Source organism: Syzygium oleosum, unplaced genomic scaffold (assembly GCF_021117445.2).
Source record: "Syzygium oleosum isolate NSW1041296 unplaced genomic scaffold, Sole_v2.1 Sole_v2.54, whole genome shotgun sequence".
NCBI lineage: Eukaryota > Viridiplantae > Streptophyta > Magnoliopsida > Myrtales > Myrtaceae > Syzygium > Syzygium oleosum.
This window is the reverse complement of record NW_026607538.1, coordinates 722227-748650: the sequence shown is the minus strand read 5'-3', so window position 1 is coordinate 748650 and position 26424 is coordinate 722227. Positions and strand designations below refer to the sequence as shown.

Sequence of the window (26424 nt, the reverse complement as noted above, 5' to 3'; positions counted from 1 at the left end):
GTTATTTCTATTTGTGTTCCTGAAATAGAAAAGTAAAAAATTTTAACTTCTAATTTCTATTCCAAATCTATTTATGGGTCAAAATTTAACCTATAAATAAAAAAATTAAATTATTTTACCAAACGAATTTTTGTTCCAAATCTGTTTTTGGGAACAAAAAAACAGAAAAACAGGGAAACGGAATGGTTATCATTTGCGCCCTTAGTAGCTTTGAATCGTGGCCAAATCGTGGATTGGGTTTTGACACCTGGTTTATGTGCTTTAATCCATCAATTTTGGCTGAAATTTTTTATCAATTGGCAAGCTGATCCGTAATAATTTAAGTCCCTGACCAGAATTTGCAATTTTCTTCGCCCCAATTTTGCAAAAGAGTCCCTCAAAGTTGGTCATTTTCTTGCTCGAGAATGCCCAATTTCATTCAATTTGGTCCTTTGGGCTTGATTTGATCAATTCGACCTAACTCGAGTTCAATTTCAAGCTTAATCAAGGATCAAAATGATAGAAATGATTATTTAAGAGTTTGGGGAAATTTTATAAAAAAAAATGCTAATTGGTCCCTCAACTTTTGGAAATTGCATTTTGCCCCCCCCCTTCTTTTTTTTGGGAAAGTAGTTTTTAAGAAAACCACTCCCATTAACAAAATTATACTAAATGTCTAAGTAATTAAGATGAAATATTTTTTTGTGGAAAAAAAGTTTCAATTTTTTTGAAAATGATTTTTGGGAAAAAATTTAGGTATCCATAAAAAGAAGAAGAAGAAGTGAAATGCAAGGGGTAGAAGATAGAGATAAAAGACTGACAAGTGGGGCCCTGGACACGCGGCACCACGTGTTGATGACTGAGTGATTCAAAATTGCCTGATGTGGTGGAGCGGGACTACCTAATGTTTTTTCTATGGATATAGATCTACCCATTAATGGTTCCACTTGTATTGACTATTTCATGTCAACATTGCAAGTTGTGACGCATTTTTGGCTATGACATTGTTCAATACATATTTTATTTTGCTTATTAAATTTATTTATCTATGCCAATTTTGTTTGACAAACTTGTTGAAACGGCTAGTTAATTGTCTTTATAGTCAACATCATCGTAAGTTTCGCCCCTATTGATTAAATTTATGGATTCATCGTCGGCAACGTACAAATACATTTCAAAACGCTTGTGGAATCGAACAAAAACTTTTTACTTGCCAAAACAAATGTTCCTATTGAAACTTATTAGAGTGATGTCTTACTGTAAAGTACGATACAACATTCAGATGGTTTATTCCATAGTGGGATATCAATAGCCTTTGTCCTTAGAACTTAAAGCAAACAACATCCTGATTATGATCCGGAACAAGGGGGCATGTCTTTGGGCGGCGGAAGCACCTTCTGATCGTCATTCGTCCCATCTTTGACGACAAGGACTGTGTCCATTCCCCAGCTAGCATGGCGTTCTAAGTGACAGTGCATGAACCACACTCCTGCAAGCACCCGTAAAAGATTAATCTGTCAATCATGCATTCATATACAAGTCTAAACTCGTGCAAACTATATGTTTCTCCGTGTTTCTACTTATGCAATCATAGTACCTGGATTATCGGCTTTGAATCTGATTGCTGTCCACCCATTTTTGGGGAGTCCAACAGTGTTAATATAAGGTGGATCCACTGTATTATAATCTGATACATAGGAGTCGCTGAAATTTCCATCGCCCATTCCGACGACATAAAAGCTATAGCCGTGTAAATGCATGGGGTGATTTTCCGCTAACCCGAAATTGGTCCCTTGGAATCTTATTTCGACCTCTTCATTATAGTTAATCATCAACACTTCGGTGCTCACATTGGCTGCTTCCCCTAAGGCCGATACATCTCCGGTGTAGTCGAACACGAAAGGTGGTTTATCTGGAAAAGTTTTGTTGTAGACTCCACTTATATTGCTGTAGACACCAGAAACATATAGTTATAGAGACATTTAGATGTCGAATTATGCCTTTGCTTTAAGACAATGAAGGTTTTAATCGGTTAAATTGGTTCAATTTAAAGAATATTTCGGCCTGAATCAACTCTATTGGTCTGAGAAAGATATTCAATACTAACAAATAGGATCAAAATTGGTAGGTCTAGCGATTTACGTACTTGTAGTATGCTTGGAGAATGCTAATTGACGGAGCCCAAAAACTTATGTTGTTCAAACTTGCCGAATGCATACTGCCGTCTGGACCAGTACAGGTTTTATTAGCAGGACATGGCTGTTGATTCACAGACACCGTGATGGTAATGTTCCTCGTGACGTTGGTCGGAACCGTGGACGGATGTTCTATGCTATTCAAACTTCTCAACTGAATAGTGAAGTTTCCAGCGTCACTCTTGTTGGTAAAACCTGGAAGCATGGGTAACACGGGAGTCTCCGAGTGGTTATAAGTGCCATTGTATTCGAATATCCCCCTTGTGACATTTTCGTTGGACGGGGCATTGGTGTCCACGAATGGACTGAATACCATGTAGTAGCGATCGGGGGTTTGGTTCGCGGTGACCAAAACGTCCATCGTTTGACCGGGAGTTATTATGAGGTAATCGGTATTAAGTGGCTTCAAATAAGCTCCATCCATTCCGACCACAGTGATATTGTGCTCCGCTATGCCGAAGAACATCTCTTCGTTCAACCCCGAATGGATGATTCGGAGGAGAAACGTTTTTCCTTGTACCACCGTTATATTGTACGTTGAATCTGCAACACCATTTTAAATAGTATTGACGGAGATCCTGAAATTACTTGTGCTATATATCAATCATCATTAATTAATTTTAAGGCATAATAATTTCGCAAAGATCTCATTTCATTAATTATAGAGTAGTAAGGTTTTATTTCAGTACCTATGAATAAGACCTTTTCTTTTAAGGGATAATGACACAAACAGTCCCTGAACTTTAACTCAATGTGCAATTTGATCCCTGAACTTTTAATTTGTTCAATGTAGTCCCTGAACTTTAACCTAATATTCAATTTGGTCCCTGAACTTTTAATTTGTTCAATGTGGTCCCTGAATTTTTAATATGTGTTCAATTTAGTCCCTGAACTATATGAAAATGTTCAATATAGTCCCTGCACTTGAATTAATGGAAGGACTACATTGAACATTTTCAAATAGTTCAGGGACTAAATTGAACACATATTAAAAGTTCAGGGACCACATTGAACAAATTAAAAGTTCAGGGACCAAATTGAATATTAGGTTTAAAGTTCAGGGACTACATTGAACAAATTAAAAGTTCAGGGAACAAATTGCACATTGAGTCAAAGTTCAGGGACTGTTTGTGTCATTTTCCCTTCTTTTAACTATTAATTTTATATATCACACTCATGTACATACGAGAATTAGTACCATTAGAGCATGTATAACTGTCTCCGGGTTGACCATTAATGGTATAGGCCACAGACAAGTCTGGATCGCCTCCGGATTCAAGAGCCTCGGTGATTATGTCCATCACATCTCTCGCATACCATTCAGCTGCATGCCACAAAATAATTTTGTTTAGAAAAACAATGCAAACTGTTATTTGTCATTTAAGTTAGTTGAAAGCAGCATACAAATCACGATTGTGTGTTGTTTGTCAAACTCGTAAGGGTACTTGGTGTTGTTGATAGGCAAAATGATTATAGGACCGTGTATAGTGGCACGTGACCAGTCGCTGTGAGCATGCCACCATAGTGTGCCTTCTTCATCAGTGAGTATGATTTTCTGGAGGAAGCTCGAGTTTGTAGGGATTGGGCACTGCGTGACGTACTCCGGACCATCAGACCAGGGATATCTTATTTGTCTCACTCCGTGCCTGCAAGTGTGTGTACAATTTTAGGAGAGAGAGAGAGAGAGAGAGAGAGAGAGAGAGAGAGAGGTGGTTCAATTATTACCAGTGAATGGTGATTCCATAAGGTCCTATGTTGGTGACATTGACGTAAATAGTATCGCCCTTGTGAGCACGTATCTCCGGCCCAGGAAACAATCTTGGACCATTATACACATGAAACAATCTCTCTTATCAAATTGATGCAGAGTCCTTTTGCTGCATCATTATTTACGAGAAACATTAATTAATTCAAAGGCCTGCAACTGAACTTTTTTTTCTGGAATAAAGACTCCAGATGGGGTTGGAGACCACCTCCCAAAAGAATAAGTAAATAAATCAAACAACTGTAGACATTGCGGGATTACTACTAAAGAATCAAGAAGTTGAGTTCTTCAGAGATATGCAACTAGTTTGGTACATGAATGCTACAATACTCGGCCTCAAGCATAGTCCAAGAATTAGTTGTGAAGATCATTTATGAAATAAGGAGATTCTTGTACCGAATATTCAAACATTATAACATCTACGAATCATGAGATCGTGGTTAGCTGCAATGCTTTTAAAAGAGTCTAAAACTTGTAACAAATGCGCGAGTGGTCACTAAAAAAGGACACGCATAAAGAGCTCAAGAAGGGGATGTGCCTACTCACCACGAAATCATAGCGGAGGACTTCGCCTTGAGCCTTGCAAAAGAGCAGGGTCATAGTGAATGCAAACCCCAGAAATGTTCCCATCTTCTCTCTCTCTCTCTCTCAACAAGACAGAACTGAACTTGTACCAATCACTTGATCCAGAACAAAAAAGGAGAGTAATGTCATGCTCAGTCTCTCTCTTATGGTGACCTTCACCTTCCATTGAAGGGGGCTACTTAGAGGAAACTTCTTTCAATGTTTCGGTGATCTCTGTGTAGACGCCCCCTGTCTGCCCTACATGAAAACGACGTCGTCGCGCTGCCCACAAAAAACGCGTGTCACAGAAAAATGAGAATCTGTCTTTTCAAAGGCTCGTCTAAAACGTTTTCTTGGAGGGATTGCTCGTCAAAAAAGTTTCACGATCGCATCCGTATTTTCTTTTCCTGGACGCCGAGTCCACGAGTCGCATGTTACCACCGAAATTTATGCTAAATAGAGCCCCTAGAAGTCAAGAAATATTCGGCAGAGAAAATTGCATTTTTCAAGAAAAAGTAATCATAAGAGAAAAATGTTACACATGATAGTTTTTTATTGTTTAAAGAATTTTTTCCTAGCATCTGTTCAGTTAGCTTCGGCAATCAAAGAAGGAAACTTTCGAGCTTTCTAATTTGTAACTTTCTTGTGACATGTGTAAACAAAAAATTTAGAAATCAAATCATATCTTTAAAATGTGTGACTTTCTATTGAGAAACTCTTATAATTAAGGGTTAGAGGTTCAGGTTCCATCTAGGTGGACGGAAAAGTCGAGAGCTATGTCATAGGTTTCAATGCTACCCGAGAACCATGCTCGCGCCTAGTCTCATCAGATCTCTTGTAACAAGAAAAAGTTGGGTGTCATCATTTCCTCTTACCATTTGTTGACTGGTATAGAAAGAGAGAAAAAGGAGAGAATTTGAAGAAGAGTCTATCATCTCTATCATGACTCAAAGCTGGTTCAAAACCTTAGACCTTTAGTGTTGTACAAATTTACTCATGGATGCAAATACTCTGATTGACGTTGATTCTTTTGTTGCAAACAATGCCTTCTATTGTTTCTACCATCGTTTTCCCTACGTACCCTCCAGAAAAAAAAGTTTACTTACAACTACAACAACGGATTTTCTGGGTTCTTTCATGTAAGGCACACTATTGGTACAACATATATATATATTAATGCTGGGAGTATTCACTTCTCTTCAAACCATGTTTTCAACTACCGCTCAAAGAGATGCATTGCCATAAAGCACTAAACCGTAAGGATATTTGCAGGTAGCATTAAGGATAAATAGTCTCGATTTCAAGTTTGGTCTGGTTCCCCCCGAAATCAAGAACTGAACTGCATAGTACAAGTTCCTAAAAATAGGAAACCGGGAATTGGACCAGGTCTCACCAGAACTTGGAACTGGTGCTCACCCCTATTTCTAATATCACCATCTTTTGAAATGTGCAAATTTTTTGCCAAAGATTGTATAGTTTATTGAAGTAAAAATAAAACACAAAAATTACCATTCTCCAGTACATGAAAAATCTCAGAAAGTACATTAGAAAATTAATTTCTACAAAAGAAGAAGATACTGCAAATTGCGAAACATAGGAATGTAAAACCCAATTTGGGTATGGTGTATGTTATTTTGCCAATGTGAAGTAATGGCTAATAGTCATGGCCACTTCTACCAATTTTTTTGAGGTCTATATAGTAGGATAGAACCTAAGATCAATCTGTCTCAATTCCTATGCAAAACAAGAGTGTGTGCGAAATATCAAGAAAATTGTCAAATCAATCGTAAATCTATTGTTCGGATGCCAATTCAGTTCTAAAATATTTCAATTTTACCAATTTAGTCCTAAACATTTGCGTGAAATTTCAATAGTCTTTCCCACCAATTCTTGCCAGAAATCGCTGATGTGGTGTGCCACATAGGATGGCCGATGATGACTAGAATTACAAGTCATCAATTTTCGGCAAAAATTAATCCAAAAGACTACATTAGAATTTTTGAGCAAAAGTCTAGGATTAAATTGATGAAATTATATAAATTTTGGACTTAATTAGCATTCATGTAATAAATTTAGGATTGATTGGGTAATTTTCCCTTGAAATATCTTTTCGGATCTTACTCTTGGCAAATAAGCATGGGATTTGGATCCAGATCAGAGACTCAGAAAAAGCCCGTTTGAGTCTCGTTTTCAAACTTTCTTTCCAAAAGTGAAGTGGACCCCGAGACAGGCCGTGGATCTTCTACAGCAAAGATTGATTCCCTTGGGACATTTTTTCAACGAAATATGCCTAAAACATGGAGAGCATTGTTGATTAACATTGCATTATGTTTGCTAAATACGATTTTCTCGATTAATTTAAGTTAACGACATAAACGTTGTTACCCAATTTTAGTATCCAATGAACTTTTCAAAACCGTCTCGAAAATTATCCATTTTTATGGTGATTGCGTGGTGATTTCCGACTAAATTGCTCAAGTACGAACTGTTACCGAAATGTAAACTTTTGCGTATGAATATTGGTGCACGACAATTCTAAAGAGTCCTTGAGAAAAGTAATCCGAGAAAGAAAAGCCATGAAGGGACAGATACCGACTGACACTGAAAATTGCATGGCCTACCATTAAAGATGAATGAAAACAAAATTTGTATGATCTGCATGATTGATGCTTCAATAGATAATTTTAGGACAAGTGCACTGCAAATCCTAAAACTTCTCACAAAAATACATTTGAATTTTAAAACTTGCAAAAAGTACAATCGAGTTTTAAAACTTGTCAAATTGATTCAATTAAGTCTTAAACTTAACACCGTTAAATTTACTAACGGAAAACGCTGACGTGTCATATTTTATTACTTTTCTTGAGACACGTGGAAATAATGTGGCGTCTAACAAGCACCACGTCAGCAAAAATAAAAATAAAAATTAAATTAGAAAAAAACTATAAAAAAAAGCCCTCCACCAGTGACTGTGGCGGTGGCCAAGCCCTCGCCGGTGGCCACCGCCCTCACTGGTGGCCACCGCCACAGCCGTCGGGAAGGGCTAGCGGAGGTCGCCTGGGCCTTCCCGAAGCTTGGCGACCCTCGTCGGCCTCGGGCGAGGCCCCACCGGTCCCCGACGACGGCATGAAGCCCCTAATCTGGGGGAGGGCGTGACCCTCGCCCCTGATCTGAGCAAGCGTCATCGGCCCTCACCGACTCCTGGTGAGAGCTGGCGACCCTCGCTCAAATCTGGGGCAAGGGTCGCACCCTCCCCCAGATCGACCCTCGCCCTAGATCGGGGGCTGCAGGCCCTCGGCGGGGACTCGCCCGGGGCCGACGAGGGTTGCCGGGCTTCAGGAAGGCCCAGATGACCTCCACCGGTCCTTCTCAACAGCTATGGTGGTCGCCACCGGAGAGGGCTTGGCTACCGCCGCAGCTGCTAGCTCTGGGTTTTTTTTCCTTTTTTTTTTTTTTGTTTTTTATGGCTTTTTCTAATTTAATTTACATTGTTTTTCGACTTTTTCTGACGCGGCGCTTGTTGGATGCCACATGTCTCAAGAAAATTAATAAAATAAAACACGTTAGCATTTTCCGTTAGTAAATTAGACGTTGTTAACTTTAGGACTCGATTGAACAAATTTGACAAGTTTTAGGAGTCAATTGCACCTTTTGTAAGTTTTAAGACTCAAATGCGCTTTTGTGACAAGTTTTAGAACTTGTAGTGCACTTGTCCCGATAATTTTTTATTCCCTTGAGAGGATGCCAAATCAATAATAGATCCAAAAGTTACACCTCCCCAGTAAAAAGTTATGCACTGCCGATTGCTCGACATCAACGATCCATCCAAATGAATCATCACATATTCTTCCCTTTTCTCTACCAAACTGAAGAACTTTGACACATAACTGTCATCTGGGATGATTTATTCCACTGTGGGATATCAACAGCCTTTGTCCTAAGAACTCAAATCAAACAACATCCTAATTATGATCCAGAACAAGGAGGTACGTCTCCGGGTGGTGGAAGCACCTTCTGATCGCTGTTCGGCCCATCTTTCACGACAAGGACTGTGTCCATTCCCCAGCTCGCATGGCGTTCTAAGTGACAGTGCATGAACCACACTCCTGCAAGCAACCGCAAAAGAATAATCTGTCAGTTATGCCGTTCATACACAAGTCTAAACCCGTGCAAGCTATGTGTTTCCATGCCATTCTACCGATGCAATCATAGTACCTGGATTATCGGCTTTGAATCTGATCACTGTCCACCCGTTTTTGGGGAGTCCGACGGTGTTAACGTAAGGTGGATCCACTGTATTGTACTTTGATATATAAGAGTCGCTGAAATTTCCGTCGCCCATTCCGACGACATAAAAGCTATAGCCGTGTAAATGCATTGGGTGATTCTCCGCTGCTCCAAAATTGGTCCCCTGGAATCTTATTTCGACCTCCTCATTATAGTTAATCATCAACACTTCAGTAGTCACATTGGCAGCTTCCCCTAAGGCTGATACATTCCCGGTGTAGTCGAACACGAAAAGTGGACTATCCGGAAAAGTTTTGTTGTAGACTCCATTTATATTGCTGCACACACCACAAACATAATGTTATGGAGACATTTGAATGTTGAATTACCCCTTCGCTCCAAGACAATGAACGTTTTAACCAGTTAAATTGGTTCGGTTTGGAAAGTATTTCAACCCGAATCAACTCTATTGGTTTAAGAAAAATGTTTAATGCAAACAAATAGGAATAAAGTTGGCAGTCTAGCAATTTACGTACTTGTAGTATGCTTGGAGAATGCTAATCGATGGAGCCCAAAAACTTATGTTGTTCAAGCTTGCCGAATGCATAGTGCCGTCTGGACCAGTACATGTTTTATTAGCAGGACATGGCTGCTGATTCACGGACACCGTGATCGTAATGTTTCTAGTGATGCTGGTCGGAACTGTGGATGGATGATCTTTGCTATTCAAACTCCTCAACTGAATAGTGAAGTTTCCAGCGTCACTCTTGTTGGTAAAACCTGGAAGCTCGGGTAACACAGGAGTCTCTGTGTGGTTATAAGTGCCGTTGTATTGGAATATCCCTCTCGTGACGTTATCATTGGACGGGGCATTGGTGTCCACGAATGGACTGAATACCATGTAGTAGCGACTGGGAGTTTGGTTCGCGGTGACCAAAACGTCCATCGTTTGACCGGGAGTTATCATGAGGTAATTGGTATTAAGCGGTTTCAAATAAGCCCCGTCCATTCCAACCACAGTGATATTGTGCTCTGCTATGCCGAAGAACATCTCTTCGTTCAACCCGGAGTGGATGATCCGGAGGAGATATGTTTTTCCTTGCACAACCGTTATATTGTATGCCGAACCTGCGAAAGAAAAAAAAGCACACCATATTAGATAATATTGACAGAGATTTTGAAATTATTCGTACAGTTTATCAAACATCATTAATTAGTTTTAAGGAATCATAATTTGGCATGATCTCATTTCATTAATATAGCGTAAAGAGGTTTTATTTCATTACCTTTGAATAAGACCTTTTCTTTTTAATATTACTACCATATATCACACTCATATATATACACGCTAGAATTAGTACCATTAGAGCATGAATAAGTGTCTCCTGGTTGACCATTGATGGTATAGGCCACAGACAAATCTGGATCGCCACCGGATTCAAGAGCCTCGTCGATTATGTCCTTTGTATCTCTCGCATACCATTCAGCTGCATGTCAAATTATAATTTTGTTAAGAAAAACAATACAAACTGCTATTTGTGCGTGTGCGAGTAAAAAAATTGTTTCTGTCATTTAAGTTAGTTGAAAGTAGCATACATATCACAATTGTGTGTTGTTCATCAAACTTGTAAGGGTAGTTGGTGTCGTTGACAGGCAAAATAATTATAGGGCCGTGTATAGTGGCACGTGTCCAGTCGCTGTGAGCGTGCCACCACAGTGTGCCTTCTTCTTCGGTGAGTATGATTTTCTGAAGGAAGCTTGAGTTCGTAGGGATCGGGCACTGCGTGATGTACTCTGGGCCGTCAGACCAGGGATACCTTATTTGTCTCACTCCATGCCTGCGCGTGTGTACAATATTAGCAGGGAGGGAGAGAGAGAGGGGTGGGGGGTTGAGGTTGGAGGCGGGGTGGTTTTATTTTTACCAGTGAATAGTGACTCCATAAGGTCCCATGTTGGTAACATTAACGTAGATGGTGTCGCCCTTGTGAGCACGGATCTCCGGCCCAGGAAACAGACCATTCACGGTCAATACGGACCGATTCGTCTCACACAACATGTTAATGGGTGTCTCCTTCACCTGCAACAAATAAAATATCATCCTATAAAACTTTGACCATTAAGCATCCTAAATAATATCTCTTATTAAATTGATGTAGAACCGTTTTGGTGCGTCATTGTCTACGACTAACATTTAACTAATTCAAAGGCCTGCATCAGCACTTTCTTCTGGAATAACGACGCCAAATGGGTTGGAAACCACCTCCCAAAAGAATAAGTAAATAAATCATACAACTGTAGACATTTTGGGATTACTACGAATCTCTCAAGAAGTTGAAATCATCAGAAAAATGCAGGTAGTTTGATCTATGAACGCTGTAATACTCGGCCTGAAGCATAGTCCAAGATTTAGCTGGCTGTAGATCTAGATGTGAAAATCATCTATGACAGAAGGACATTCTTGCATTGAATATCCTAATTCGGTAACATCTACGAATCACGAGACCGTAAAACCTGTAACAAATGCTCTAGTAGTCGCTAAATGTTCTGTATGGCCCAAAAAAGACACACTTAAGAGGTGCTCAAGAAGGAGATGTTCCTACTCACCACGAAATCATAGTTGAGGACTTTGCCTTGAGCCATGCAGAAGAGCAGGGTCAGAGTGAACCCAAGCCCTAGAAATCTGCCCATCGCCTCTCCCTCCCTCTCTCTCTCTCTCTCTCTCTCAACAACACAAAACTGACCTTGTACCAGTTACTTGATCCAGAACAAGAAAGGGGACTTTGTGTTGTGCTCAGTCTCTTTTTTCTTGTGACCTTCACCTTCCATTGAAGGGGGCTTTTTATAGGAAACTTCTTTCGATGCTTGGCGATCTCTGTCTAGACGCTCTCCGTCTACCCCACATGAAAACGAAGTCGTCGTATTGCCACGAAACAACGTGTTCTATGACATTACAGCAAATAAACTATTAAAGAAAAAAAAAATCTTACCCAAAAAAAAAACTATTAAAGAAAAAAAGAAACGATCATTTGTCTTTCAATGGCTCGTGCTCGTTTTTCCCGTGTTTCCACGAAGAAGAAGAAGAAGATTGGTTTGAAGAGCACCGCATAGGAAAGAGCTGATAAACTTCTCTCAACTTACTTAGTCACACCGCGGCAAGAAAGAGAGATTTTAAAAAAACATTTTCTTTACGCGCTCATCAACTACTTCAAAACTCATTACCGATTCCTGTCTTGTTCTTTTCTGGATACAAGTCGACCAGTCCCCATGACACAACGGTAAGTAGAGCCACTAGAAGTCAAGAGATATTCGGTTCAGCTGAGAAACTTACATTTTCCAAAAGAAAGAAGCACAAGAGAAAAATGTCTTTCCTTGTGGTTTACCAAATACAGTAAACAAAGAAAAGGAATAACCCTTACAGAAGTCTAGTTAATGATGTTCTATAGGTGCTCTAGTCCAAAAGGCAAGTTTGTGCCTTGAGTTGATGATGCTTTCTCTTGTCTAAAGGGCCTTCTCGGAGCATCTGTTCCGGTCGGGTCCAGCAATCATAAAACGAAACTTTCTTCTAACATGTTTAAACAGAAGTTTTACAAATCGAATCATTCCTTAAGATGTAAGACCGTCTTTTGAGAAACTCTTTTGGCGCGACCATCATTTGAAGTTTGTGCATGCACTTTTTTCTCTTTTGCGAAAGAATATGTAGATTATCGAAGTAAAAATCAAGCACAAATATTACCATTCTCCTCCAGAAAATGGCAAATGTTAGAAGCAAAATTACAAAAACCACCTTCAGTTTTCTCCTCACCTTATACTTGCAGTCTGTGTAAGAATTTCATAATGTGGGCTTCATTAATTGAAATTAACTGAATTAGTTTGGTCTAATAAAGGTAAAATATATGGGTTCTTAATAAGTCTAATATGGGGCTGGCTGGTGTGGGCCGAGTATGGCCCGGCCCGTAATGAGAGGGCCCGTGGTCGAAGACTCTATAAATAGCGCTCAAGTCCCTCCCATAACCTGATGATGCACAATTTGACTCACATACGGATTTAGAGAGAACTTTCTTCTCGTGAGTGGCAATCTCATTAGGCCAGTGTTCTAACGAAGGGATAGGGGAGAAGCATTTGAGTTCGTGTTCGGAAACCGTCGCAAATTCCGCGTCAAGTTCGATGGATTCCAAACCAGGTACGCGAATCTACAATTTCTCCATTATCGTGTTTCGGTTTCTGATTATGGTGATCCTGGGCGTGCCATTTTCGTGGCCTACATGTGGTATCAGAGCCTGCCATAGATTAGAACTGAAACATACGGATTAGGACCGTTTTAGTTTTGTCCGAGAGATTTTTGCCCCGTTTCGAAATTTTTTGTCGGATAAAAGTTAAATTTTATTATATATTTGGAATCTACTCGTCGAGACGAGAAGAATGGTGGGCGGATCGTCGCCGGAGGAGGCAGGACGCGCCGTCACGCGCTTACACGCGCCCTAGGCGCGGCGGCGCGTGACAGCCACGCGCGGCCGTGCCAAACCGGCGCGTTTGTTCGCCGGCAACTGCAGGCTGACGTCAGCATGATGTCAGCGAGGCGCGGATTCGGTTGACCCGGATCCTGACCCGACCCGTTGACCAGACCCGACTGGTCAAATCGATCCGTTGACCGGTTGGACTGGTCAACCGGTCGGACCGGCTGTTCAGACCGGTTTGACCGGCTGAACACGCGCGCACGCGCCACGCCTTCCGGCGGCGCGTGCGGGCGCGTCCGATGTCCGTTTTGGACGATCTTGGTACCGACGCGCTCGTATCGAGATGCTCTACATTGTGGTGTATTTATTTTGCATGTTTGAAGCTTTTAAAGATGTGAAAATACGTATAGAACCCTATATACGCGTATTTTTAGGGTATTTTTGCGTATTTTCTTGTATTTCTCTATGGTTTCGGAAATACATATGGTAGCTCACATGTATATCACCACATAAGGACTGTGTAGGGTGTAATTCATTGTCTATCAATGAATGGAACAATATAATTAGCATGGTATGTAATTTCAGAGACATACGCTCCTGTCTTTACGTCTAGCATTACATGCATATAGTAAATGTGATACATAAAGCTCATATCCCTGGTATGAGAGATTTTCAAGGATTCAGTTGGGTTGTGACCGCCAAAGTGGCACACTTGACTGGGTTTGAGAAATATCGGTCTCATATTGTGGTGGGATGTCTCCTAATCTATTACGTGATTATACTCCCAAAGGAGGTGATCTTGTATTAGTTCATGGAGGGGTACATGTATAGCATGTGCTTGAGAAATGACTGATCTTAGTGGTTCATGCACCCAAAGGTGGTGATTTCACGAAAGATTAGAATAAGTTCTCATGGCCGCTGTCATGTGGAGAGTGTACAACTGCATGTCATATTTTCTGCCCAAAGGTGATTATGTGATGATGTATGTAACTCTCTGTATAAGTACTCACATGATGCTGATTGTATTGTTTGTTTGTTTTCCAGTCACCTTTTCTGTAAACGGCAATTCCATTTCCATTGAGGTCCTTACTGGTTTGAACTTTAAGAAATAGAAAGAGGATTTTCTATTTGGAATGGAGCTGGCGGATGTTCACATTACTCTTACAAAGGATAAGCCGGCAGATATCATGGCCACCAGTACTGAAGCTGCGAAAACGGACTATGCTGCCTGGGAAAAGAGCAATCGGATTTGCTTATTGACAATGAAGAAATCCATTCAAGAACACTTAAAAAGTGGTTTGCTAGGTGACTGTACTGCTAAGGAAATGATGACAGCCTTAGAGGCTAGAAACCGCATTTCATCTAATGCTGAGGTTGGTACACTTCTTCAAAAGCTGTTCAATATGAAGTATGATGGTACTGCTGGGGTTAGAGATTATGTCCTTAGGATGGTAGACCTAAAGACGAAGCTTCAAGCTCTTAATGTTTCCATTCCTGATGCCTGTATTGTGCATCAAGCCCTGAACACCCTTCCACCTGATTTTGGGATTATAAAGACAAATTACAATTCCCAAGATGAGACTTGGTCAGTGAATAAATTGATAGCAAGGGTGGTGGCAGAGGAAGAGAAACTTAAGAAGGAAAAAGGGCATCTAGCCTTATATGTTTCTAGTTCCCACAAAAAGAAGGATAAGAAGTTCAGAAATCGTACTCATAAAGGTACTCATGACACTACCGGTCAATCTGACAATATGGGTCCAAAGAAAACATCCTTTAAAAGGGATGGTGACCGCTACTTCTTTTGTAAGAAGAAAGGTCACATAAAGGACTGTGGAAAGTTCAAAGCTTGGTTGTCCAAACATGAGCCTACAGGTAGTAATTCTTTGGCACTTGTTTGTGAATCCAACCTATCAGAAGCACCATCCAGTTCTTGGTGGCTCGATAGCGGTGCAACTAATCATGTTGCGTTTACCATACAGGGATTCATAAACCGGAGGAAGCCAAATCAGGATGAGTCAAGACTCACTGTGGGAAATAACAAGAAAGCTGATGTTGTGTTTGTGGGAGATGTAATCTTGATTCTAGACTCTGGTTTTAGATTAATGTTGAAAGACACTTTTTATGTACCTTCTTTTAGACGGAACTTAGTTTCCGTATCGTGTTTGGACATGTATGGCTACTCTTTTGAAATCAAGAACAATGTTATTTCTTTGTTTCTTAATTCAAATAAGGTTGGGTGCTGTTATATGTCCAATGGATTGTACAGATTGTGTTTGTCTCCCAATGACATATACGTCGCTTATACGGCTGAAAAGGTTGTTTCTAAGAGACCACTACCTAAGGAACAGTCTTATGCATTGTGGCATAAACAGCTTGGTCATATCTCTAAAGATAGAGTAGAAAGGCTGATAAAGACTAACATCCTGCCTGCTCTTAAAGATGACTTAGAGACATGCGTAAACTGTTGTAGAGGTAAAATGACCAAGATAAGGAAGAAAACTACAGTCCGAAGTTCTGACCTGTTGGAGGTCATTCACACCGATATAAGTGGACCCTATACGGCAACCTTGTGTAGAAATTTTTATTTCATTACATTTATTGATGACTATTCTCGATATGGCTATCTGTACTTGATTAAAGAAAAGTCTGAGTCTCTTGACAAGTTCAAGATTTTTCGGACTGAAGCCGAGAAACAGTTGGGAAAGGTCATAAAGGTTGTTAGATCTGACCGAGGTGGAGAGTATTATGGCAAGCATGGCGATGCCGAACAGTTTAAGGGGCCATTTGCCAAATACTTAGAGGATTCTGGGATAGTGGCTTAGTTCACTATGCCTGGGAGTCCTGAGCAAAATGGTATAGCCGAAAGGCGCAATCGCACCCTTATGGAAATGGTGAGGAGTATGATTAGTCGGACAAATTTACCTGGTTTTCTGTGGGGTGAAGCTTTGAAAACAGCTTTGTACATTTTGAATCGTGTACCTACTAAAGCTGTTCCATTGACTCCTTTTGAGTTATGGACTTGGACGTAAGCCTAGCTTAAACCATCTTAAGGTTTGGGGATGTCCTGCAGAAGTGAAGTTATATAATCCAACATTAAGTAAGTTGGACTCCAGAATCACTCGGTGTTACTTTGTATCTTACCCTGATCATTCGAAGGGATATCGGTTCTATAATCCCAATGGAGGCACAAGAATTGTGGAATCACATACAGCCAAGTTTCTGGAGTTTGATGTGGCCGAAAAAAGTAGCTGCTCACAGACTATCGAGGATAATAGTATGGTGGGTAATGTTGTATCTTTATCTCCTCCCATATAGATAATTGTGGAGACTCTCACACCACAGACTGAACCTGTTGAGGCTCAGGACCCTATTGTCGAGGCAGCTCCTAATGAAGTTCCTCAAGGCTCTCAGGTGCGGGATGAGGCTGTTGCTGCTCCAGTAAGGAGATCCATTAGGGAGAGACGATCAGCTATACCACCAGACTATTTAGTCTATATAGGAGAGCAAGACTACGATATTGGTTCTGTAGTTGATCCAGTGACTTATATGGAAGCTGTTTCTTATCCTCAGTCGGAACTGTGGTTGGATGCAATGAGAGATGAAATGCAGTCTATGAAGCATAATGGAGTTTGGGAACTTGTTGAATTACCTGAAGGTCATAGACCCATTGGCTGCAAATGGGTGTATAAGACTAAAAGGGACTCCAAAGGAAAGATTGAGAAGTTTAAAGCCAGACTGGTAGCCAAGGGTTTCACTCAGAGAGAAGGAGTAGACTATGAAGCAACTTTTTCTCCAGTCTCTTCGAAAGATTCTTTCAGAATGATCATGACATTGGTAGCTCATTTCGATATGGAGTTACACCAGATGGATGTTAAAACTGCTTTTCTCAATGGAGACCTTAATGAAGAAGTCTATATGATGCAACCCGAAGGTTTTGCGGCAGATGATTCAGGTACGCTTGTATGTAGACTGAAAAAGTCTATTTATGGTCTCAAGCAAGCTTCTAGACAATGGTACTTGAAGTTTTATAGTGTTGTCGCTTCATTTGGTTTTGTTGAGAATAGAGTAGATCAGTGTATATACTGCAAGGTCAGTGGGAGGAAATTCATTTTCCTTATACTCTATGTTGATGATATTCTGCTTGCAAGCAGTGACCTTGGTTTACTGCATGAGACAAAGCGGATGTTGTCAAAGAACTTTGATATGAAAGACCTTGGTGAGGCGTCTTTTGTCCTTGGCATTGAGATTCATAGGAATCGTTTTCGCCGACTATTGGGCTTATCTCAGAGGGCATATGTTGATCGTATCTTAGAAAGATTCAACATGCAACAATGCAAGCCAGGAATTGCTCCTGTCAGTAAAGGTGATAAGTTGAGTCTGTCACAATGTCCTCATTCAGATTTTGAGAAGCCCAAATGAAGAATGTACCTTATGCTAGTGCACTTGGGAGTATTATGTATGCTCAAGTATGTACTAGACCAGATATTGCTTTTGCAACAGGACTTCTAGGCAGATATCAGTCAAATCCAGGACACGATCATTGGGTTGCTGCCAAGAAGGTTTTGAGGTACTTAAAGAGGACAAAAGATTATATGTTGATTTACAAACATGTTCGGGACCTACAGCTAGTTGGGTATTCGGATTCGGACTTTCTTTGGTGTCGGGATGAAAAGAAGTCGACAACAGTTACATCTTTAAGTTAGCGGGAGGTGCGAGATCATGGAAAAGTGAGAAACAGAAATCAATGACATCCTCTACCATGCAAGCGGAGTTTGTAGCATGCTTTTCGGCCGCTACTCAGGCAATTTGGCTCCGGAACCTCATTAAGGAGTTGATCGTATTTGATTTTGTGGATAGACCCATACAGCTGTATTGTGACAATAACTCTGCAGTATTGTTTATTAACAACAACAGAGGTCTCAAGAGGTCTAGGCATATGGAGGTCAAGTACTTGACTATAAAGGAAAAAGTTCAGGATGGTGACATTGCAGTAGAGCACATTTCAACAGATGATATGATTGTAGATCCGCTAACTAAAGGCTTTCGCCCTTGTGTATTTGATCGACATGTCATTAACATGGGCTTAGGAGTATCATGGGATACTGTTAATTAGTGGGAGCTGTTTAGTTTTATGTTGCTCTTATGAAGTTTGTATCTGATTTTGTTACATTTTGTAATATTTGAATATATATCAACTCTTTTGCATTCAATGAGGTATTTGTGAATGTAGATTTATCAAGTTGAGTATACATATTTGATGAAAATCTCGAGGCATTGTGTAAACCTTGAGTACAGGCTATGGGGCATTCTTAGTATTAGCCTTAACGATATGTCTTGTTACACATAAAGTATAGTTAACTATCAAGGTAAGACATATGAAGGTTCGTTGGAACCATGAAGGATATTCTCTGGTGACACATTAGGTTTTGTGACACTTAAGGAGAGAGAATTTGGACTAACAAAGTGGACAACACATAAAGTATCACTCATTATGAGGTATTGTCCATTTGACACACTACCATATTGAATCCATATCAGTAAAGTTAAAAGCACTCGTGACCATGGAAGGCTCTGCGTGAGTACATGCAGTTACTGCCATGATTCGGTGTTCGAGACTTTATGGGATCGGATTGACTATTAAGAATAATCTCTAGACCAATATAAGGGTGCGCACACAGTTCTGTTTCAATTAATATCGCCCAAGTGGGAGAATGTAAGAATTTCCTAATGTGGGCTTCATTAATTGAAATTAACTGAATTAGTTTGGTCTAATAAAGGTAAGATATATGGGTTCTTAATAAGTCTAATATGGGGCTGGGGTGTGGGCCGAGTACGGCCCGACCCAATGAGAGGCCCGTGGTCGAAGACTCTATAAATAGCGCTCAAGTCCCTCCCCTAACCCGATGATGCACAATTTGACTCACATACGGATTTATAGAGAACTTTCTTCTCGTGAGTGGCAATCTCATTAGGCCAGTGTTCTAACGAAGGGATAGGGGAGAAGCATTTGAGTTCGTGTTCGGAAACCGTCGCAAATTCCGCGTCAAGTTCGATGGATTCCAAACCAGGTACGCGAATCTACAATTTCTCCATTATCGTGTTTCGATTTCTGATTATGGTGATCCTGGGCGTGCCATTTTCGTGGCCTACAGTCTGTTCTTCTGGAATGTAAAAGCAAATCTGGTTTATTTTTCCAATGTGAAACAATGGCTTATAGTCATGCCTACTCCTTCCAATTTTCTATGAGATCCATATTGTGCCGTTGCACCTAGACCAAGCTCGTCTCAATTCCTTCGCGAAACAACCAATACGTGTATGAAATCTCTTTTCCGATCATGCTCTCGACACATGACTATAAGCATACAAAGTGGATCCAGATCGGAGACTATTGCGATAGCCCGAGAAAAAATATATGTTCGAGCAGGTGACTACGTGATTTGAATAATAATCACGCGGTGTGAATTCACCATTAATTTTACTAAGGTTTTTTTCTTTTTTTGGGTCCAGATATTTGACTAGGGATTGGTCGGTGTGTTTATGATTTGTTTTGCAAGTTGCACATGCCCTGCACCTTTATAATAGCTGGAATCTACATGATTAGACGAGATGCATATAGGTCAAACTTTCCTTTACCAAAATGAAATTGGACCCCCCCGACAGGCAGTGAATCTTCTACAGAATGGGGTGATTTCCTTGGGATATTTTTCAACAAAACATGCCAAAAACATGGAGAGCATTGCCGATTAACATTGCATTATATACGCTAAAGACGATTTTTTTTCCAGTAATTTAAGTTAATGACATAAATGTTGTCGCGTGATTTTAATATCCCGATGAACTTTTCAAAACCGTTGTGAAAATAATCCAATTTTCCGCTGATTGCGTGGTGATTTCCGACTTAAATGCTCAGGTACAAAACTGTTGCCGAAATGTCAATTTTTCGGTATGAATATTGGTGCATAACAATTCCAAAGAATCAAAAAGAAAATCAATCCGACAAAGAAAAGCCATGAAGGGACATATACCGATTGATTCTGAAAATTTCATGACCTACCATTAAAGATGAAAGGGATACGGAAATTGTATGAACCGCATGATTGATGCTAATAATTTCAAAAGTCAATGTATAGAACATTAAATTTTGACGGAAAAAAAAGGGTTGTTTTTATTGCTTTTTAAAAATGAAAACAAATAATTTTTCTTTATAGATCCAAAAGTTACGCCTCCCTAAGAAAAGTTTTACGCTCACGATTGCCCGACACCGACAATCCATTCAAATGAATCATCACATACTATGTATTGTGTAATTCTCTCTATTCTCTACCAAACCGATGAACTTTGACACATGACTATCAGTTTGGGAGGACGGGAACATTTTACGTTGCATGTTAAACAATCTCACTCGTCGAAGATCTGCTTCTACCGGCGAATCGACGAAAGAATGTGGGAAAAAAACAAAACCGAATGAATGTGCTCGAGGCGTGTAAACACTTTTCTTAAATTGATGCTATCCTGCGGAAGTTTCCTAGTGTATTTCGACACCATTTCATAGGCCTGTTAGTCCACTCCTCAAGCAACCATTTTTCAATCGCCATGTTCCCTGCACAGCACAGGACATCGTTTCACACTTACAAGCGCCATGATTAGAACTTCATATTTTCCTCGTATACACACAACGTTCTAGAGCACAAACGGGAAACAACGGCTTAGCTTACAATTAGTCAACGCACTACCAAGAAAAATTCAAAAGTAGAGTAGGCCAATGGAACTTGTTATCATGGCAAAACGGAAAAACAAATACCGGAGCTTATTATATAGTGTATATAATAATAAAACATCTCTATCAAACTGGAGTTTACTTCAAATACGGTAATAGCAACCCACTCCATTGGTCCGGCTGGGGATAAGTGCACTGAAAGTCTTAAAATTTATTACTAAAGAACAATGAGTCCTAAAACTTTTATAAAGTACAATCGAAGTACAATCGAATTCTAAAACTTTCAAAAAGCGCAATCAAATCCTAAAAGTAGTTGCGAAAGTGCAATCGAGTCGTAAAACTTTCAAAAAGTGCAATTAATGGAGAGATTTTATTGGACAAGTTTCATAAATTATAGGACTTGATTGCTTTTTCAAAAGTTTTGGGAATAAATTGCACTTTTGTAACAAATTTTAGGACTTGATTACACTTTTTTAAAGTTTTAAGACTCAATTACATTTTTGTGAAAAGTTTTACGACTTTCAATGTACTTATCCCATTCAACTAAAATAGAAATTTTCACGAAAACGCTACAAATTTCTATAATTTGCAAGGAATTATTTTTTATTTATATTCACAGGAAATTATATTTTTATGACTTAATTAGAATCTCGCATTTCGTGAAGACCGTCGTCCACAATTATGTGGCCGACACTACTATCGATTGATGATAAGAACGCGAAGACAAAAACAATGCAGGTGATGGGGGGGCAATAGAAGATAAGCGCGACATGGCCAACCTGTCAATCACTGCAATGGTGGACTAGATTAACTTATCGCATACATGGCAGTGATCTTGTTCTTTAACTGATCATAATGCTCCGTGGCCCCGACGAAGTACAAATTGACCATGTTCGTTGCATGTAATAATTATATATTTGCTATATGGACCACGTTTTAGCGTAACTTGAGATGCCAATGATTGTCAGTCCAAGTTTTTACTGGCCAGAAAACAAAAAGATCGTTTAAGTTTTTTTTTTAATGTATTTATGAATTAGTAAGAGGGAATATAACTTTAACAAGCAACAGTGCGTGAAAGAACCGGATCCGAGAAGGCCAACTAGGGTTTTACTGTCTAGAGATCAAATAGTCCTACTCTTGACTCTAACAATACGAAATATTGCATGACAGTGTAGACCGACTCCATTTCTACCATTGATGATGTGGGCTTGACAATCGATGATTGAGATGATGTCGGTCTACATGATATGTAGAAACATCCATGCAATGAGATTTCTCTAGCATTATCACTAATGATGACACGTGGCGTTATACTAAGATAAGCGTTAAAACGTTAGTGTTCTTTGTCGGATCGAATGATCATCTGATGTCTAGAAGTTGCTACCCGCTAATACACGTTTGGAAGGTGCGTCAATTAGCTTGATTCCAACCCCATAGATCAAAGCAAAAGTTATGCAAATAATTAAGTAAAAAAATGATTAATTAATTTGTGAAAATCTCCTTTTTCTACCCAGAAGGATCTCCTCGCTATCAGCTGGACATGGACCACCTTTTGCTTCCCTCCAAATCACTTAGTGCACAAAATCATGTCATAATGTTTAGCATCCTCTACTTTATTATGTGCGCACGTTGTATATATGTAACGCAATTATTGATTCAGACATGCCTAGAGTTGAATTACTGACAAAATGGATTCCACGTGACAAAAGAAAGGTTGATCATATGAAAAAATTAATTGACAAAAAAGAAGTGTAATCTTTCATGAAATTATAAATTGAATAAGTGCAAATGGATCACTCAAAACGCATGAGACATCGACCCACTCGGCAAAAAATGAAGAATAGAGAACCATAAATTCAGTGCTTAAGCCCTTTTGGATGATATTGAGGTTTTTTTTTTGTCGAAAGATGATGTTGAGTTCGATAGTACTGCGAGTGTGCTGATTTGGTTTAAGATAGATATCCTAATAATAAATCACAATTCATTGCAGACTTTATGTGGGACTTTCGTGGTATGATGAGTGAGAAGCCATGATGCACGATCCGGGGCCTCTCTATCTGCGTGATGGGCAAGTTGTATGTGCTGCACATATGGGATTTGCATGTGAGCGCATCACTTAAGGACATATCGACTGTACCACATGACATCAACATGAATAAGTGAGATAGGGCAACACAAGAAATTGAACCGGTGGAAAACAAGGCAAAAAGCTTACCTTCTGATGCCATAAGAGTGGGAGGTGATTGAGAAGCATGATGTGCCATGATCAAAGAAGAAGAAAGTGTGTGAAGAAGATCTACACTTTCACCGCATTTAATCACACTAGGAAACTAAGTAGTACATGTACATACATTTGGGAACATAGTACTAGGAAGTACAGTGTACCTTCCCTCACCTTCATGATGGGTCCTCAAAGTTCCTTTAGTTTAGTTTACTGATTATAGTGAGCTTAATGGTCAACATCCCTTAAGTTTAGGGTTTGACTTTTAGGTTAACTTTAAGAACTTTCCTCCTATGGTTGTTTGGTTTTTAGCAATTTCTTTTTGTTGTTTATTGTTGTAAATAGAACTATTCTGCCATGGAAATAAGACATTTTCTTCCAATAGGAGCAGTTGATTGTAAGACTTTTGATTCGTACTACATTTACTGAGATATTAAAAGAAGTGCTTATAATTATGTGGTTAAAAAGACCGATTATTTATTTTCTACATGGAAATTTACATTACCATCAAAATGGTACCTGCGTGAGCATAAAATAAAAGAAAAAAGGAAATTTTGACAAAAATGAATTGGATAATTATTGCTGTTGCGGAGATGTCGCGACCAACCTCCGGGTTTTAACAAAAGGGGGTCTCGTCTGGTACGCGCTCAGTTTAGGTCTGGGACTTAACTCGGGCTCTCCCAGGCCCATACCATATCGCGACTTAGGTTTAGGTTTTTAACCTGCAAGTGATTTTTATTTAGAAGTCGTCATTAATTAATTTTGGGTGGATTGATCAAGAACTCAAGTAAGGTGACGGGAGAATCACTCTACTCCTACGAACTAGAAATTAAATGAGTTCGGGAACTTGGTTACATTAATTGAATAATTAGTGTCTTTTCATTATCTTTTATCCTATTCATTTAACATTTAAATGTGTTCGTGCAGTCTTCCTATCGATTGTGGATCCTAGGGTTTTCATCCTAACCAGGCTAAGGAAATGACAATCAATACATCGAAAGTACGCAAACAAATGCCTAACATGCTTTTAATTGGATATATGCAAGGTCGAATTAAATACGCAATTCTAGCATGCGAATCAACCAACATGCATTTAAGCATGGCATTAATCACACACAACATGCAAGAAGGGGCAATTTCAAAGCCTAATTTCCATTTTTTGAATTTTCGAAAATTTTTTGTTTTAATTTTTTTTTTTTAAAAAAATAATATTTCTATATTAAAATAATATTATTATATTATAATAATATATAAACGGACCCAGGTCGGATCTCCACATATGAACCGGGTCGGGACCAACTGGGCTCACTGGCTCGGGTACACGCAGGACTAGGCTTAAAGAACGAGCCCAGTCCATCCAACCTAAAAAAAACTAAAACGGAAGGCCTAGCCCAAACCTAATGGCCCACTATCCTATTTGAGCCTAGCTCGAGAAACAAAAAACGGAAGAATCGGGTGCGGCTCCTCGCTCGACCTGGCTTTGACTCTGACCCGGCCTCCGACCCTCACACACCTAACGACTCTGCTCTGTTCTGTGGGGCTGCGCTCGGCCGGCTTTCGCTGGGCCGCCGAGAGGCACCGGCGTCCACGACTGTCATTGACTCTCCTTTCCGGCATGGCCCTGGCCCCATCTCAGCCAACCCGACTTTGCACCCCTTGCAGATCCGACTCCCCTGCCTCTCGCGGACTTCTCCTTGGTGCTTGCGGCGCTTCACCTGCGGCGGCCGCACGCCGACGCCCGAGCCACCATTGCCTCGCAACAGTGATCTGAACCCAGTGTTGCTCCTCCGCCCGTGTTGTCACCGGCTCAACTCGACCTTGACTAAAATGAGAAAACAAAAACCGAATCTGATTGAGGCATTTCAACAAACAAGTAACGGGCGCTCCCAAAAACGAAGGATTTTTTACTCAACCAAGGCTCAAACCCGATCCAAACTCAACATATGAATAGGACGCAAACCATAGTTAGGCAGGGGACAAACGGGGACCGAAGCCGCGTATGCTGGACGGCCATGAGCTCCGGTCCGAGCCGCCAATAAAAAATAAAGCCAAAACAGAGGGGGATTGACGGAGCAAAATAGGGGCGCGGTGGTCGCTGGCCTTGTCACACCCCGATTCCTAGGAAAAGAGGGGACGACATGGCCGTCCTTTCACCCAAAGGACGCAGCCTCAATCCACCCAAAAGCCAAATCCCAAAAGTCCTCTTGGATATCGCTCTCGTACTACTCATCACTAGTTGAAGAACCTGAAAAGATTGGATGGAATGAGGTGAACAACCACAACTCAGTGAGTAACACATTTCTTCTAAACGGATTGAACATTTACCATCGTTATAAAACGATATCATAACTCCTCATCTCAAATTCAATATATGATATAAGTAAAATATCGAAAATATATGATAACTTTCCAATAAAAATCTATACTTACAAGATCAATCATCAAAACTTACTCAACAATAACAAACAATCATCAAGGGTCTATTCCATTGATTAATCTTATCAATCACACATCGATGGTCTATTCCATCGACTAATCTTATCCTCATCATCAAACTATGGTCACGTTTAACGCCGCGACAAAGGCGATCAAGTTTACCCCCCTTGGCTAGGTCTATCACCTATATAGCTGGCGGTTTGACCCAGAACGACGTCCTGATAGTATGCATACTCCCCCCTTAATGGGTTCTCATCATAACAATATGAGCCATATCAACCAAAACATTTCTCCAACAACGCACAATCAACATCATAAAGTTATTTCATAAACCGGTTTTACAAACCAAATCACATAACCTTTCACAATTCCATTTATCAATTAAAATGCATTTCATAAAACATTTGGTAATCGATACGAACTATTTTTGGAAATTCCTTTCGCTAAACATTTAACCAAAACATTCACAATTGGTCATTTTAGACCACTTCATAAAACATTCTCAATAACTTTTCAATCGACTAATATGGTAGTAAAAGTTCGAACCAATTTATGCAAGAAACAAGCTCTTAATGACTTATACTATATTAAAACTCTACTATTTTCAACACACGAGTTTATAAATTCATGGAAGAAATAGTACCACTCACCTGAGAATGCTCTAAAACCAAACAACCATGCTCACTCGAACCGACGATCTCGTAATCCTAATAATTAAATGAGAATCGACGTCAAAACCAAGTAAAATACTACGACAACTACGAAACTGCTAAACGACGCTTAATTGCTAACGAAACAAGTCAAAGGCGCCCACAAATTGCTTGTCCAAGGCGATTATCTAAAGCCGTCCGCAACGCGGAGCTTGA

At 40.0% G+C, this 26424-nt stretch overlaps 1 protein-coding gene and 1 long non-coding RNA gene across 4 annotated transcripts; both read right to left on the bottom strand.

The window, feature by feature from the left end:
- Positions 1-1328: 1328 nt before the first annotated feature.
- Positions 1329-23170, bottom strand: LOC115686365 (laccase-14-like). 3 transcript variants are annotated; one of them, XM_056307508.1, is made up of 7 exons: positions 11335-11705; positions 10653-10807; positions 3579-3820; positions 3373-3498; positions 2126-2717; positions 1577-1926; positions 1329-1468 (listed from the first exon to the last, which is right to left on the bottom strand). In XM_056307508.1, exons 1-7 carry the CDS (start codon positions 11416-11418, stop codon positions 1329-1331), a joined length of 1689 nt encoding a protein of 562 aa, XP_056163483.1. In that variant the 5' UTR covers positions 11419-11705. The 3 variants fall into 3 exon arrangements, with proteins under 3 accessions (XP_056163483.1, XP_056163484.1, XP_030467496.2); XM_056307509.1 differs by lacking the exons at positions 1329-1468; positions 1577-1926; positions 2126-2717; ... (1 more) ...; positions 3579-3820; positions 11335-11705 and adding exons at positions 8279-8609; positions 8719-9068; positions 9267-9858; ... (1 more) ...; positions 10327-10568; positions 23117-23170; XM_030611636.2 differs by lacking the exons at positions 1329-1468; positions 1577-1926; positions 2126-2717; positions 3373-3498; positions 3579-3820 and adding exons at positions 8279-8609; positions 8719-9068; positions 9267-9858; positions 10092-10217; positions 10327-10568 and having other exon boundaries at positions 11335-11697.
- Positions 20367-22551, bottom strand: LOC130136909 (uncharacterized). Its single transcript, XR_008815601.1, has 2 exons — positions 22412-22551; positions 20367-20784 (listed from the first exon to the last, which is right to left on the bottom strand). It is a non-coding gene; the product is annotated as an uncharacterized LOC130136909 (long non-coding RNA).
- Positions 23171-26424: the final 3254 nt, after the last annotated feature.

Bases quoted from the DNA above. Each gene is read 5' to 3' on its own strand.
- LOC115686365 (XM_056307508.1), bottom strand. From the start codon at position 11,418: ATGGGCAGATTTCTAGGGCTTGGGTTCACTCTGACCCTGCTCTTCTGC. The intron at 3,821-10,652 runs GTAAAAATAAAA...ACACACTTGCAG, and splicing joins TATGGAGTCACTATTCACTG to GCACGGAGTGAGACAAATAA. The intron at 1,927-2,125 runs GTACGTAAATCG...TGGTGTCTACAG, and splicing joins ATTCTCCAAGCATACTACAA to CAATATAAGTGGAGTCTACA.